The sequence below is a fragment of the Mesoplodon densirostris genome, chromosome 4 (assembly GCF_025265405.1).
Source record: "Mesoplodon densirostris isolate mMesDen1 chromosome 4, mMesDen1 primary haplotype, whole genome shotgun sequence".
NCBI classification, from domain to species: domain Eukaryota; kingdom Metazoa; phylum Chordata; class Mammalia; order Artiodactyla; family Ziphiidae; genus Mesoplodon; species Mesoplodon densirostris.
The window spans coordinates 128960649-128974814 of record NC_082664.1 but is presented as its reverse complement, the minus strand read 5'-3'; the positions used below and the strand labels follow the sequence as shown (position 1 = coordinate 128974814).

Genomic DNA, 14166 nt, shown 5'->3' with positions numbered 1-14166 from the left:
AGACTTTTCTTTTGACATCTGTGATTCTGAATGATTCAGAGAAAGGCTTTAGCTTTTGGTTGTGCTTACTTTCCTTAAGGGGAAAGAGGATGGAGTAGAGAAGACACGTTCCAGCCGTGATGTTTTTAGGAAATGAGTATGTAAAAGGAGGTAAGAAGCGTGTTCAGGAGAGGAAGTAGTTGCAGCCAAAGAATGAATTTTTCTCCAATTCTTTATTCTTGAGAGCTAATTCTAGTGCTTCCTTTGGAAGAATGTAGGAATGGGAGGAGGGATCATCAACCTTGTGTGGAAAAAAAAATGTAGTCAGTTTCAGAGGTAGGTAGTACTTAGGTCCCTATGGTTACTCATCAGCTACAAAGTTAATAGTTTTGCTGAAGGAAAATGTGGTGCATTTCAAGCAGGCAGGAGACTGTAGAGTGAGAAGACTTGGAAGAGCAAAAGAGATGCTTCATTCAGCAAAAACCTTTGCACAGTATTGGACACTGCCATGTGATTTATGTTATGCATTGATTTTGCTTATGAGATTTTTTCCTTTGTTCAATTTCCAGCATAATTTACTCAGTCCCACACATTGGGAATTTTAGACAGGCTTGAATATTAGGATCATTTGATCTGCCATCTCCTTCTCTTTACCAGAAGAGTCTTTAGGGTCTGAGCCTGAGACTCTATAGGGATCATCTCGGAGAACTCCCTGTGGCTAATCTGTAGTCTTTAAATTATGTGTTCACTGCACTTGCATTTTCTAGTACACACTGGAACAGCCTTCACTGCTGACCTTGACCAGGTGATGATTGGTTAAAATTGAATGCTAAAGTTAGTCTTCTTTGAATAATAGAATATGTAGCTTTTAAGAACTGTTTGATGTTTGGCTATGGTGCCAGCTACCACATCTTTATTTTTCTCTTTTACCTCCTTGTCTTCTACTACAAAATGTCTGGGAAATTAACCAGAGTTACAACCAAATTCTTCTTCAAAGGAGCCCAAGTGAAATCTGGAAGCTCAGGAAACCTGCAAGCCTCGTTTTCCCCCTCTCCCCTCCTCACTCCTCTCCTTTCCTTCCTCCCTCCCTCCCTCCCTTCTTTCCTCCCTTCCTTCCTTTTTCCTTGGAGAGGCACTTGGAAAGGTACTTAGTGTTTGAAAAGGGACTGATTTCCTCCTTCACTAGTAGTTAAATGTTAAGCTGTTTGGGGATTTACTCGGAATATTCTGTTGCTTTCTGACAAGAGCTTCGTGGAGAGGAAGAATTCAGATTGCTGCCTCCATCTTCAGTTATTCCATGATTTCCACCCTCCAGCCTCTCATAATAAGGATCTTTCAGAATAAGCAAAAATAATCCTAAATTATTAAAAAAGAATACAGTGAACTTATTTTGTCTCAAATTGTCAATCAACAGAAGGCAGTTCAAACAATTGAGGGTTTTATCCCGTGTTTTAATTTGAGAGAAATATAAATAACACAATAAACTGATAAATGGGATTTTTTAATTACCTTTTTTTTAATAACCCACAATAAAAACTTTGTGAGCAAATTAAGTTTACTATAATACATCAGGGTAAGTACTTATATTTTGTCCATGAATCAAGATCGTGTATTACTGTTAGTGTTGCTGATGCCGAGTCACTATAAAATCTTGAAGGATCTTTGGAATTAGTGAAGAAAGAGAACTTCTTATTAATATAGTATTTAGTATATTTGATGACATTCTACTTTCTACACAGTCTTTCCTGATAAATGTGAACCTTCATCTAACCATGATCCCCAGTAATCTTTCACTCTTGAATAAAAGGGAGTTTCTTAGAGCTACCGCAGTTATCAGTCAAACCAGCTCCTTTTCTGCCTTTTGATTGTGAAGGTAAAGATATCAGACTCATACTTGTGAAGGGGAGAGTCTGTCCCAAATATTTCTTTACTACATTTTCTCCGCCTAAAATTATGTTGCAGCCTTGAAATTATTTTCCTCCATTAGTGCCTCTCAAGTGTGGGAGGCAGCTGAAGTCAGTGTATAATTGCTTATTGTGGGGAGATTAATGGCTCTGGCTTGTCTTTATTCTCTCCAGCCCTCATTTTTGTGTCACCTGCCTATCAACACTCAGATCCCTAGTAGGTACTATTAGACTAATATCTAAAGGTGAATTGAAAAGAAGTATCATTAAAAAATAAAGGACATGAAATATTGGGAAACTTCAGAGATCTCCATCTTTAAATTCTCTGTCTCTTTTCAGGTTTTGTTTTGTTTTGTTGTTTACCTTCCCATTTCAGTGAGCCCCAGGAGCCATGGTGGCACTTCTTAGCATTTCAGAATCTGAGAATTGGCCCAGCTTTTATCATTGTCATAGTTGTTAAGGTACTTAATGACCTTAACTTTTCATATTTCTATTCCTTAGTTTCCCTGCTGGCATCAGTCTCTTGACAATCCCTGCTCTTATATCCTAGGCATACAGGAAAGATGGCAAAATGAGTCCTTTTTTAATTTTTATCCTCTCCTGAGAGTGTTAAATGAAGCTATGTTTGTTCCGATGAATAGTAGAATTTGAAATCCCACAAAGCCACCTAGGTTATTAGATGAATATCACAGAACTGCTTATTATGCACTATGGCTTAATGTAGATTATAGATGTGACCAAACAGTAATTAACAGAGCTAGAGCTGTAATTAAACATTATTGTGCTGCTCCTTAGATTTCCTTTGCAAAGTAGAAGGAAACTGAACAGTAGTTCCACATCCATAGGTGGATTTCCTCACTTCTTCTCACCCTCAGAAATCTCGTTTAACTAATCAGATAGTTAAATAAAGTCATCCTCACACAAACAGAGATCCTGAACTCTACTTAGTAACTTAACTCTGATCAGTAAGGGTGGTTTGATGCATACACACATTAATCAGCTCCTCGTGTGTATTAGTTCTGTTATTCTTAGTGATCAGTTCAGCTAAGTTTCTTCTCTTCAGATGTTCTACCGCGGGGTTTAATTTGGCAAGCTGCTTGAATGCAACAGTGGTGTTTTGTACTTATATCTTAAATGTTGTTTTCTGGGTCTGTTAGTATAGAATTGGGAGCTTAGCTTTGTCTAGATGTTAGTAGCTTATCTTTTCCCTGGCCTCCCAGCAGCACTGAATAACCTAACAGGAAATGAAACCACTTATAGAAAAGAGCTGTCCTTGGTGGCAGAGTGTGTAGGTGACTCCCTGGGGACTTAACCGCCTTCTCTGATTAGGATTGCTGCCTCAAGGATGGGACAGGTTGGCAATAGGACTTGCTCAAGCGAGGCAATCAGAAAGTTCACAGGAGTGACCTGAAAGGTTCAGGCCAATTTCTTTGTCCAAGAAAGAGGACTTTGCAGGAATTTCTCTTGCTAGTAGAAGAAAGGTATAGAAAAGGAAACAAACTCTTAAGCAAAGGAAATGCACATACTAACTGTGAAGTTGCTTCTGTCTTAGTTCTTCCCCAAGAGAAAGAACCAAGAAACAGAGGTGAGGCTAAGAGTAACGGTGGTCTGTATACTCTGTCTCTGATTTCCCCTTTCTAGTGACTCTCACGGGTAAAATCTCCAGGAAACTTTCTTTCCAGAGAGTTAATGAACCACCTTCTTATAGCATTCCTGAGAGGGCTTAATGATTAGAGCCAGAGTCCAGCACTACACAGGAGTAGTAGGAAATCCAGTTTATTTTTTCTGTTGTTTTCACCTTCAAATCTGTGCTTAGAAATTTTACAGGGTTTTTCAGGCATCTTCCACATCCCAAGAAGTTTGCCAAATTGGATTATAAATGCCTGATTTTCAAGAGCACAAAAGACCAAAAATGCCTTTTGGTATTTACCATTATGCAGAAGATTCATTAGACAGGCTTCCACTTCCATTTTATGAAAAGGGTGGAGTTAGGGAAGTACAGGGTGGATGTATGTAACAACAAATAGATAAGGATAAGGTTTGGGCAGCTTTTCAGGGACCAGAATTGATCAGAATCAGTGTTCTAGCATTCTGTGAACTCTGATAGTGACGGTCTGCAAATACCATCACTTGACTTGTAAGCCAAGAAGTCAGAGAGCTACCTGTAGAGAATGGATGCAGTACCCAGATCTCAGCTTCCAGGGTAGTGTTCGAGGCCAGGAAGGTGTAGGGGTGTGTGTGTGTGTGCACGCATGCACACGCATGTATGTGTTTAACAGGAGGGAGATAGATTATAGATAGAGTGGTGGTCATGCAGTAAACTATTTCAGAACCAGAGTTCTGTTGCAGGGCTGTCCAGCAGCTTGGATTATGGGTGCATGTGTCCCTTGCTTTCAATGTGGGTCTGTTGAAGGATTACATTCAATCTGGTCTTTCACAAGGGAAAGAGGGTCCCAATCCTTGACTCTTATTTTCTAGGTCTTCTGATTGGTATCATACTTAATCTTTAGGGAAGATCAGTCAGTGTGTGTATTGAGTGCCTTTGCATATTCCAGACACTGTTTAGTTAGGGTGTAGGCAATATTGACTCAGAGTTGGTACTTTGTCAACCTGATAAATGCTAGGGTTTAAAGAATTAAGGGATTATTGCTTTTTATTACAATTTTTCTTTTAACTCTAGATGTGTTGCTTTCTTCTTGGAGTCTAAGTAATTGCATTCTTGTGAGAGGGTCTAGTTTTTGAGGTAGATTGCTGGTTCTTGTGTTTGACTATAGACTGCTATAGATTGGTTTCTGGATAGTAATAGTACCTCCTGTTTCTTACATGTACACTTGATGTTCGATTCACACTCCAAAAGGCCATTCTCATTAACCAATCGCTGTAATAATCTCTGTGGGTTAGAAACCCCCGACAGGTTGCTCCCAGCCCTCCTGTAACTTTTAAGTAGATTTCCTTCTACCCAAAGATGAATTAAAGCTCTAGTCCTCCTGAAGTGGCATTCCTAGGATCTGGATATTTCTCCCTTTCTTTAATCCTACCTGTATTCTTGGATTTTATACCTGATTAATGTGTTATTTGTTGAATGATAGATTGGAGGGAAGCAAAGTGGTAGCAGTAGAACATGCCTCAGAAGCTGAGCCTTTTCCTTCTCATCAATCTGTGTGCTCCCTTGCTATTGAAGTCTGGCCCTGATTCTCTTTCACTAGAGATTTTTAAATGAGACAAGTTTTTTAATACACTTTTAGCCAAGCGCAGTTTATGAGGAGGATTGTTAATAAGAAATAGAGCTGCTCCTAGTCCAGGGTGCACTGATCTAAACCACTTAGATTTGTAATGGTGTCATGAGCTAGAACTTGAAAGTGAGGACCAAAGTCTTATATTTAAAGCCCTTATATTCCTGCACTCTGGCAGGAAAGGATGTAGGACTAGCTTAAATACAGAGAAGTTATTTCCTATAAATATCCTCCTTGTAACTCAGCTACTACTTTCTCTTCCCCCACAGATGGAGTCCCCTGTCTCCACACCAGCAGTGCTACCACTGCACCTTTTGGTGCCAGTGGTCAATAATGACATCGCATCCCCCTGTGAGCAGATCATGGTTCGTACCCGATCAGTTGGGGTCAACACATGTGATGTGGCTCTGGCCACAGAGCCCGAGTGCCTGGGCCCCTGCGAACCTGGGACAAGCGTCAACCTTGAGGGCATCGTGTGGCAGGAAACAGAAGATGGTAAGTGCTATGTGTGGCTTTCCCATCCCTTCTCAACCTGCTTCTGTCAACAGGGGGCGTATTGTTATAAATAATACCGAGTATTTATTAGGAGTCTCAAATGACCATAGTTTGCTGGTGATACCTACCCAGAGGACTATAGCAAACTTGTCTGTAAAATTGCCTAGCTTCTAGAGATTGCCAGTTTTTTAAATTAATTATCTCCCCTTCATAGCTATTCAGTGGTGTTGGCCCTGGTACTTAAGCAGTCATTTGATAGGTGCTAGCCATGGAGTAATTCAAACTGTGTCTATACTCTCCATTTCCCTATCACTTTATATGGGAGAATATGAATATAAAAAAACTTTTGGGTCAGGCTTGAAGAGACAAAGTAATAAAAGGGCAGCCGTGGGAGTCAAGGAAATGGAAAACAGTCACCCCTAAGTTGACTTAGTGTTGGCTCATTGGATATGCAACTCTTGCCTTTTTTAGCACCTGGAGGTGCAGCCAGCTCCTTCCCACTGGTTGCCTCATTGCCCAGCCACCCACGCCACTTTACGCATCTGTCACTTAGTACACATTTTATAGGCCTAGGCAACAGGGAACTGTTTACATGGTCTTGTTTTCAGGCATCCACTAAGCAGTTGGCTCACTGTAGGGTGCTGCTGCCCAAGGCTACCATCCAGACTTCTTGTATGTTCTACTTGCCCCTGAGAACAGAATCTCTTCTGCTTTGAAAGTTTGTAAACCTGAGAAATTAGGAGTGCAAAGGGACTTAACCAGGTATTTCAGATCCCTTGGTACCATCTGCGGCGATTTGATTTCAGTATACCTTCTTTTTATAAAGAATCCAAGTCCTTGTGAAAGAATGTGTGGTTAGAGAGGCTGGTCCTCAGAGTCCCATTATGTCTCTGCATTAGTAACCAGGCTTTCAAAGCATCCCCACTCTGAGGAGTTTAGAGGCCCAGAGGAGCACAGCTAATTATCTCTGATGATCATAAGCAATCTTATCAGTCTGCCTGTGGAAATTCAGGCATTTCATTCTAGTATTTCAATAAAAACCAATCTGCCTCTCTGAATATTTTGCTGTGATCCAGTATTTATTTAAGGTTTTCCATGCAGTAGGTGCTGATGTGATACAGGTTAAGAATTCTGTGTTCTTGGCTCTCTCGTTGTTAGCAATATAGTAAAGTTTCAGCCTTCAGAATAACATTGCTGATAAGGTTTTATTGTGTGCCTGAGACCATAATGCAAAAAGAAAAAGAAAATAATCCTATTGTGTTAGAAACTGATGTAGAGACAGTAAAGAGACAGGTTGACCTAGAGGTTGACTCTGTATGTGTGTATACAATATACAATCTGGAAATCACAAGTGGCTATCTCTGATTTTAAAAATGTCATCTGCCTATGGCCAAATATCTAAACAGCCAGAGTCTGTTGGAATGATAGACATATCCAGATCACAGCTCTGTGCCACCAAGCAAACTTCAGGGCCTCTTGCTTCAATATATTGAAGATAGAAAACATCAATTTTCTGCCAATTTACTGTATTCTTCCCGTCTTTATGGTAGTGACTTTCTCCAAGGGCAGTATGCTTTTTATGTATGTGAACCCGATAAAAACTCTGAGAGTGAGGCTAATAACCCTTTCACTCTCCTGAGAACAATGGTTACCTTTTTATCTGAGGATTCCTGTTCTCCCTCCCTGCCAGGGGGATGTTAGCACAGATTTTTTTTTTTTTTTTTAATTGTTTGCTCTGAAAGACTCTCTGGTTGTCACTGGCGGCCTATCACCAAGTTCCCCTGTTACACACTTTCAATGCACCCTGTACTTTATTTCACAGCACTTATCACAATTTGCAATTTTGTATATAATTGTATTTTTCTGTTAATGTCTGTCTCTTCCACTGTTCCAAAAGCTCTATGAGCTCAGAGACTGTGTTTTGCTCACCATTATATCCCCAGTACTTAATGGCTGGCATCTATAGTAGGCCTTCACAAATATTTATTTGAATGAATGGATGCTTACACCATCTCATTGTCATTTCTGAATCTGTGTTAATATATATCTAATAGATATTATAAAATCAGATACTTTCCAGAATTCTATACCTTCTCTGAAACTCAGAATAAATATTACTTTCACCAAGTTTAAGATCACTGTAACTTATTTAAACCTGTAAGATGTTAGTCCTCTACGTTTAATACCATATTTTCTCCCACTTATCATGTTGTATTTCAGGGCTCATTACCTCTCTTTTCTTTTTCTTTCATCCCAAGGGAAAGAGAACTGTTCTGCAATGATATACTCTACTTTGCTTTCTGGCCGTCCCAGAGCCTTCACCCGAACTGTCTGTGGGCAAAGGTCTGAATTAGGATCAGAACTGGTTCACATTCCTTTCATCTTTAAACAGAGATTTCCTACAAAGATCATTCTCTGCAGATCTATAAGATCTAGTGTACTGAGTCAGTTTTCAAGTTAATGATAAGAACTATATACAGATACTTTTTTTAAAAATCCTTCCAGCCTTCTAGGTTTTTTTGTCTGCTACCCCAACTTTTTATACCTTCTGTCTCTTTGCCTGGCAAACTACTGTCTTCAAACTGAAAAACCCTTACGGCTTAGAGAGAAGTTAATGAATGCTTGGCCTCTGAGGGGAATGGAGGATCCTGCGGTTCCTATAGAACTGAGCCACCTTGCTGAGAACAGGTGTAGGGGTCATGACCTCAATTCTTCCTGATTTCTTTGCTTACCTGTCCTGCATTGTTGCTTTCTTTGCTATCTCTCACTGTAAACCTTGCCTTGGAGGCATTTTGAAAGTCCTGCAGATCCCATCTCCTTTTTAGGCTATTTGTGATTCAGCCAGCACTCCAAAGATCCTCCTTAACTAGGCTCAACCTTAGGACTATTAAGAAGACCCAAGTATAACCTCGAGTGTCATCCTTGGCTTTTTTAAGACACATTCTTAGCATTTATGCAGAGGTCTGATTCCCCCGATTTCACTTTGTCCCACCTTACTTCAAATCAAAATAACAGGTTCCAAGTCTATTTCTGGTTCACAGATCTTACCTTAACCCATGGTCCTGGAAACATATACTTTTGTTGAGGCAAAATTGCTTACTGGCTTCTACGGCATTTTAAAGAAAGGCAAAGCTGACTTATTAGACAAGAATTCCAGGAAATGCTACAGGTTCTCCTTTCTAGACTACAGCACTAAGTCGAAGGCCATCACTAGTGATATATTTTACTTCAGCAAATGTGCTTTCTAGACAGAATTTGTGGTATAGTGGAAAGAGCCCTAGAGTGAAAATCAGGAGACCTCTATGTCTCTGCCACTATTGTTGTGTGACCTTGGGCAATTTCCTTAACTTCTTTGGACTGTAGTTACCTCATCTCTTAAGTATAGTTGAACTAGATGACCAATAAGGACATATCCAGCTTTTAAGTTATTAGAATCTGTGGCTTAAACCTTGGCATCAGCATGGATCCAATACTAGTTGACTATGGCATCTTGAAAATGAATCGTTTCAGAGCTTCCCTGGTGGCACAGTGGTTAAGAATCCGCCTGCCAGTGCAGGGGACACGGGTTCGAGCCCTGGTCCGGGAAGATCCCACATGCCGTGGAGAAACTAAGCCCGTGCACCACAACTACTGAGCCTGAGCTCTAGAGCCCGCGAGCCACAACTGCTGAGCCCATGTGCCACAGCTACTGAAGCCCCCATCTCTGCTACCCAACCAGATGCAACCTAGAGCGGTTCTACTTTTGGGTGATTTATATGTTAAGCTCCTTTATAAGACTATATTTGAAGAGGATTCTGCTGTTAAAAAAAAAAAAGCTTTGATAATCATTTATCTAGGTTCACCATCCCACTCCATGTAGAAATCCCTCTTACAACATCTCTAAAATTCTTTTTCTCTGGTCTTCTTTACCAAAATATTAGAAAGACAGAAGTTGTAGTGCTATAAGACCCCATTTTTGAAGCTGAAGTGAGTGCAACTCCATTGTATTCCAGAGGGTATGAAAAGCTCTGTGATAAGCTTGGCCTTATCCTCCACAGCTGAATTCTAGCTTAATGATTTGGTGGGGAGGAGAAAGTTTTCAGTTTTTGCACTTGGTAAAGGTTTTGTCATATATGTGCACAATAAAACATGGAAAGGCTATGCGTCCCCATCTCCACATCAAGGTATACATTTTTAGTCCAACAACTAGGAGTGTCTGCAGCTGTTTGAGATGAATGTTTTAAGGAATAATAGTGCCCTAAAGCCATAGTAGTACAGAACAAATATCTCTGAACTAGAGTCTGGAGAGCTGAATTCCAGAACAGATTGTGCATTTAGCTACCCATGTGATCTTGGATAAGTCTCTGAACTTCTCCTGGCCTTAGATTTCTAATTTATCGGGGCTTGGGTTAGATCTGTCCTGTCCAGTAGAACTTTTTGTGGTGGAAATATGCTCTCCAAAATGATAGTCTTGGGACACATGATATTGAGCACCTGAAATGTGGCACGTGGAACTGAGGGACTGAATTATAAATTTTATTAAATTTAAATATTCATATATAGCTAGTGGTTTACCATATTGAATATCATAGGGGCTAGGTGGTATTGAAATTACATATACTCTAAAAGTGTATATTTGCTCTGAGATGGAAAAAGTAATCTATGGGAGAAGGATGAGGGTGAGTAAATAGCTGACAGCTACACAGAGCCAGGGTGACTTCTGTGTACTCTGGCTCCTGTTACCTAGCAGAACAGTTGGCCCTGCTTCAAACTCTGTGGTTGAGCCCTGTACTTTGGTCTGTGGGACAAAGTTTTCTCATTATCAGAGTAATAGGCAGTGGTTTTGCTTAGCAGGAAGTTAGTTAGCCTGTGGTAGCTCCACGAGAACCTGCCTCAGCGGTTCTTCATCATCATCTGATTACAGATCCCGACTGTGGGTGTCTTTGTCCTTCTCCCTAACAGGAAGAGGCTATCCATTAATCTTTCATGGAAATGGTAACCTTGATAGTTACCCTTGGTTTATTCTGTGTGATTCTGATGTAGGAAAGTACTTGTGTGAACTATGAAATATCTAATTTTAGGTATTTGTACTGGAAAGTTAAGATGGTTCTCAGCTACTGATTTTTCTTTTTCTTTGGCTATAATTAACACTCCTTCACCTTCAGTCTTGCCTCAGGCAGCACTTACCTGGAGAGGGATGGTGTACAGTGACCAGGGTTTCTCCACTGCGTAGCCAATTGCTTACTAGCCTGACTCCTGCAGAAACAGCTCTACCAAATAGCACAGTCATAAAGAGCCAGCAGCCATTGTCTGGCACCACAAATCTCATAGCAACAGACTCACCACATGGCAACGGCAGCCACACAAAGGAAACATTGGGGAAATCAACACTTACTTTCTCCTAGCCCCTCCTCTACACAGAACAACAGCCAACACATTCTTTCCACCTAGCAGTTTACTCCCAGGGGGTGCTTTAGGGCAGTTAACGTGTTTGAACACCCCTGTGGATTATGTTACCTGTCCACGTCATAGATTTAAATCCCGAAGCCCTAAAGAAAAATTTGTTACAGCCTTTTTTGAGTTTCATTTTGCCAATTGCAAAATAAACTAATCTCCAAAGGAAAGAGATTCTTTTGTGCACTCTTACCCACCTCCTCCCTGCCTGCCAGCAAAGGACTGTCCAGCAGTTAAGTTGGCCAGGCTGCAGGCTTGCCAGATAGGTAAGGGTTGTTTCAAATGAGATTCTTTTGGTATTTCAGTAACAAAACCCTCTCAGATGGGCTCAAAGACAGACCTATGTTGTTACTAATGCCATCCTCTAACAAATAATTTAGTTCCTGATACTTACGTATGAACCCCGGAAGTGATACCTAGGCAATAAATATAGTTCTGGTATAAACTGGGTCTAATCACTAGCCCCGGCTGATTGAGCTTTGGCACATGATTCCAAGGGGAAAAGGCTCCATTAGAGACCTTCGAGTTTTCTTGCCCTGTCGATAAGGTTATTTAACTGGTCTGATATTTAGTTTGCTCATTTGTAAAATGAGGAGATTGGACTGCATATCTCTGTGGTCCTTCCAGCTCTGATATTTGTGATTCTGTGATCATTTGTGTGGGACAGAAGAGGGAACTGTCTTTGTTAATCATTGGTTGTGGCGAGATCTGCTGGAAGATGTTGTACCCTCCCATTTCAGTGCTTACACTGCTAAGAACAGGTCCTGGGGCTTCCCTGGTGTCACAGTGGTTAAGAATCCGCCTGCCAATGCAGGGGACACGGGTTCGAGCCCTGGTCCGGGAAGATCCCCCATGCGGCGGAGCAACTAAGCCCGTGCGCCACAACTACTGAGCCTGTGCTCTAGAGCCCGCGAGCCACAACTGCTGAGCCCGCGAGCCACAACTGCTGAGCCCGCGTGCCACAACTGCTGAAGCTCGCGCACCTAGAGCCCGTGCTCCACAAGAGAAGCCACCGCAATGAGAAGCCTCCGCACTGCAAAGAAGAGTAGCCTCCGCTCGCCACAACTAGAGAAAGCCCGCGTGCAGCAACCAAGACCCAGTGCAGCCATAAATAAATAAATACATTTACTTATTAAAAAAAAGAAAATAGGTCCTGGCCCTGCCCTGATGGATAAAGCTGCTATAACAGTGATGGGCAGAAGCTGTTAACAAACTTGGCAACTAGCCTTTTTCTCCCACAGCAGGAGTTTCAGACCAGTTCAGGCAGAGCTTTGCTTGCAGGTCGCCGCTGCTGCTTCTTGATACCAGTGAGATTTTCTCTCTCCCTCTCTCTCTCCTTCTCTCCCTCTCTCTCTCCTTCTCTCCCTCTCTCTCTCTCTCCCTCTCTCTCTCTCTCTCTCTCTCTCTCTCTCTGTTTCTCTCTTTCTCTCTCTCCACACCCCCTCTGTGTCTCTGACTATTCTGTGAAACAAGAGGCTGTTCTCTACCTCTTCTGCTACTTCATTATCCCATCTCCCTTAGGCTTTACAGAACAAAGAAATCATAGGGCATCAACTTTATAATTTAGGCAGCTGGAGATAATTTCCCCAGGATAGGATGGGTAGGTAGCTGATTCCCCCTGGCATGAGGCAACACTGCTAAATGGCCATGTGTTTTGTCTGCCAGCCTTAGGCTTTGTTAGGCCCATTTAGGCTTCTCTGTATTTGAGTTAAATTATAGTGGCAAACCAGGCCCATGTACTTTTTGAGGGTTAAGGGTTAGGAAAAACTGGAAAGTGGGTGATTTATAGGCCCTGTTACTTGCTAATTGCATAAGGAATTTTTGTTTAAACCGCTATCCCTATGCCTACTCCTGCCAGAGCCTTTATTTCCCTTAGTTGCTGCCTTCATGGCCTTCTCCATAGCAACAAGGTCTATGCTAAAAAGGCTGCGGGGAGAAATTGAGTAGCTCCCCTCCCACAAATTGTACTCTGTTTTCTTTTTAGGATGTCTAAAAAAAGCCTGAAAGACTGCTATCAAATAATTTTCTACCCCCATTGATCTCATAATCAAATGAAACTTTTAGCCCTTAACTAATTTCATGAACAACCTGCCTTCTTATTTGACTCCGCTTATTCCCGTCTTTTGAAACTTTTCCCATATCATTCAATACACTTGAAATACAGTGCATCTTCCCATTAAACAAACTCCCCTCTGCTTTTTAGTTTTTACCCTGCTCCTTAGAATTGTTATATTTTAAAAATCTCCCAGAATCGAGTATCAATATGGAGAAAGAATGGATGAAGAAAGTAGGAACGCCCCCCCGCCACCCGCAGATGCTGTTGCATTAGATATTAGACTGGTCTGCCACCCTGGAGGTTGCACAGACTGCCTGAAGTATAGAACTAGTCTGCATTTCAGCTGCTCCTGGCACTGATCTACAGGAGTCACAAACCCAAAGTTTTTCTTTTTGTTTTTCATTAATAGGTCTTATTTAACAATAATATAAATATAAGTATGTGCACAAATCATAGGCATACAGGTCCTTGAATTTTCAAGAGTAGTGTTACACATTTTGAACATAAATAGAGTATGTACTTTCTTACGTGTTTGTATACCCTTGTAGCTGTTCAGCATTAGGCCAGTGAAATTCATCCATGTTGTCGCATGTAGTTGTACTTTGTTTATTCTCATTATTTTACAGTATTTCATGAATATAATGTGAATATAACACTACTTACTTTCAGTTGTTGATGGACATTTGGGTTGTTTTTAGTTTGGGGCTGTTGTGAAAAATGTCACTGTGGAAAAAAAATTTTATTATTATTTTTATTTATTTATTATTTTTGGCTGCATTGGGTCTTCATTGCTGCACATGGGCTTTCTCTGGTTGCAGGGAGCAGGGGCTACTCTTCATTGCGGTGCGTGGGCTTCTCATTGTGGTGGCTTCTCTTGTTGCGGAGCACGGGCTTTAGGCTTGCGGGCTTCAGTAGTTGTGCCTCACAGGCTCTAGAGCGCAGGCTCAGTAGTTGTGGCACACGGGCTTAGTTGCTCTGCGGCACATGGGATCTTCCCGGACCAGGGCTCGAACCCATGTCCCCTGCATTGGCAGGCAGATTCTTAGCCACTGCGCCACCAGGGAAA

The 14166-nt window shown here is 41.4% G+C and overlaps 1 protein-coding gene across 3 annotated transcripts in view; it reads left to right on the top strand.

Moving 5' to 3' along the window:
* The window catches only part of ZNF609 (zinc finger protein 609), a 226568-nt gene that overhangs the window by 164131 nt on the left and 48271 nt on the right, over positions 1-14166 (top strand). For all 3 annotated transcript variants that reach the window (XM_060097186.1, XM_060097187.1, XM_060097185.1), the window contains one exon: positions 5386-5611. In XM_060097186.1, the coding sequence (XP_059953169.1) occupies positions 5386-5611 (226 nt within the window). The remainder of the gene's footprint in view (positions 1-5385; positions 5612-14166) is intronic.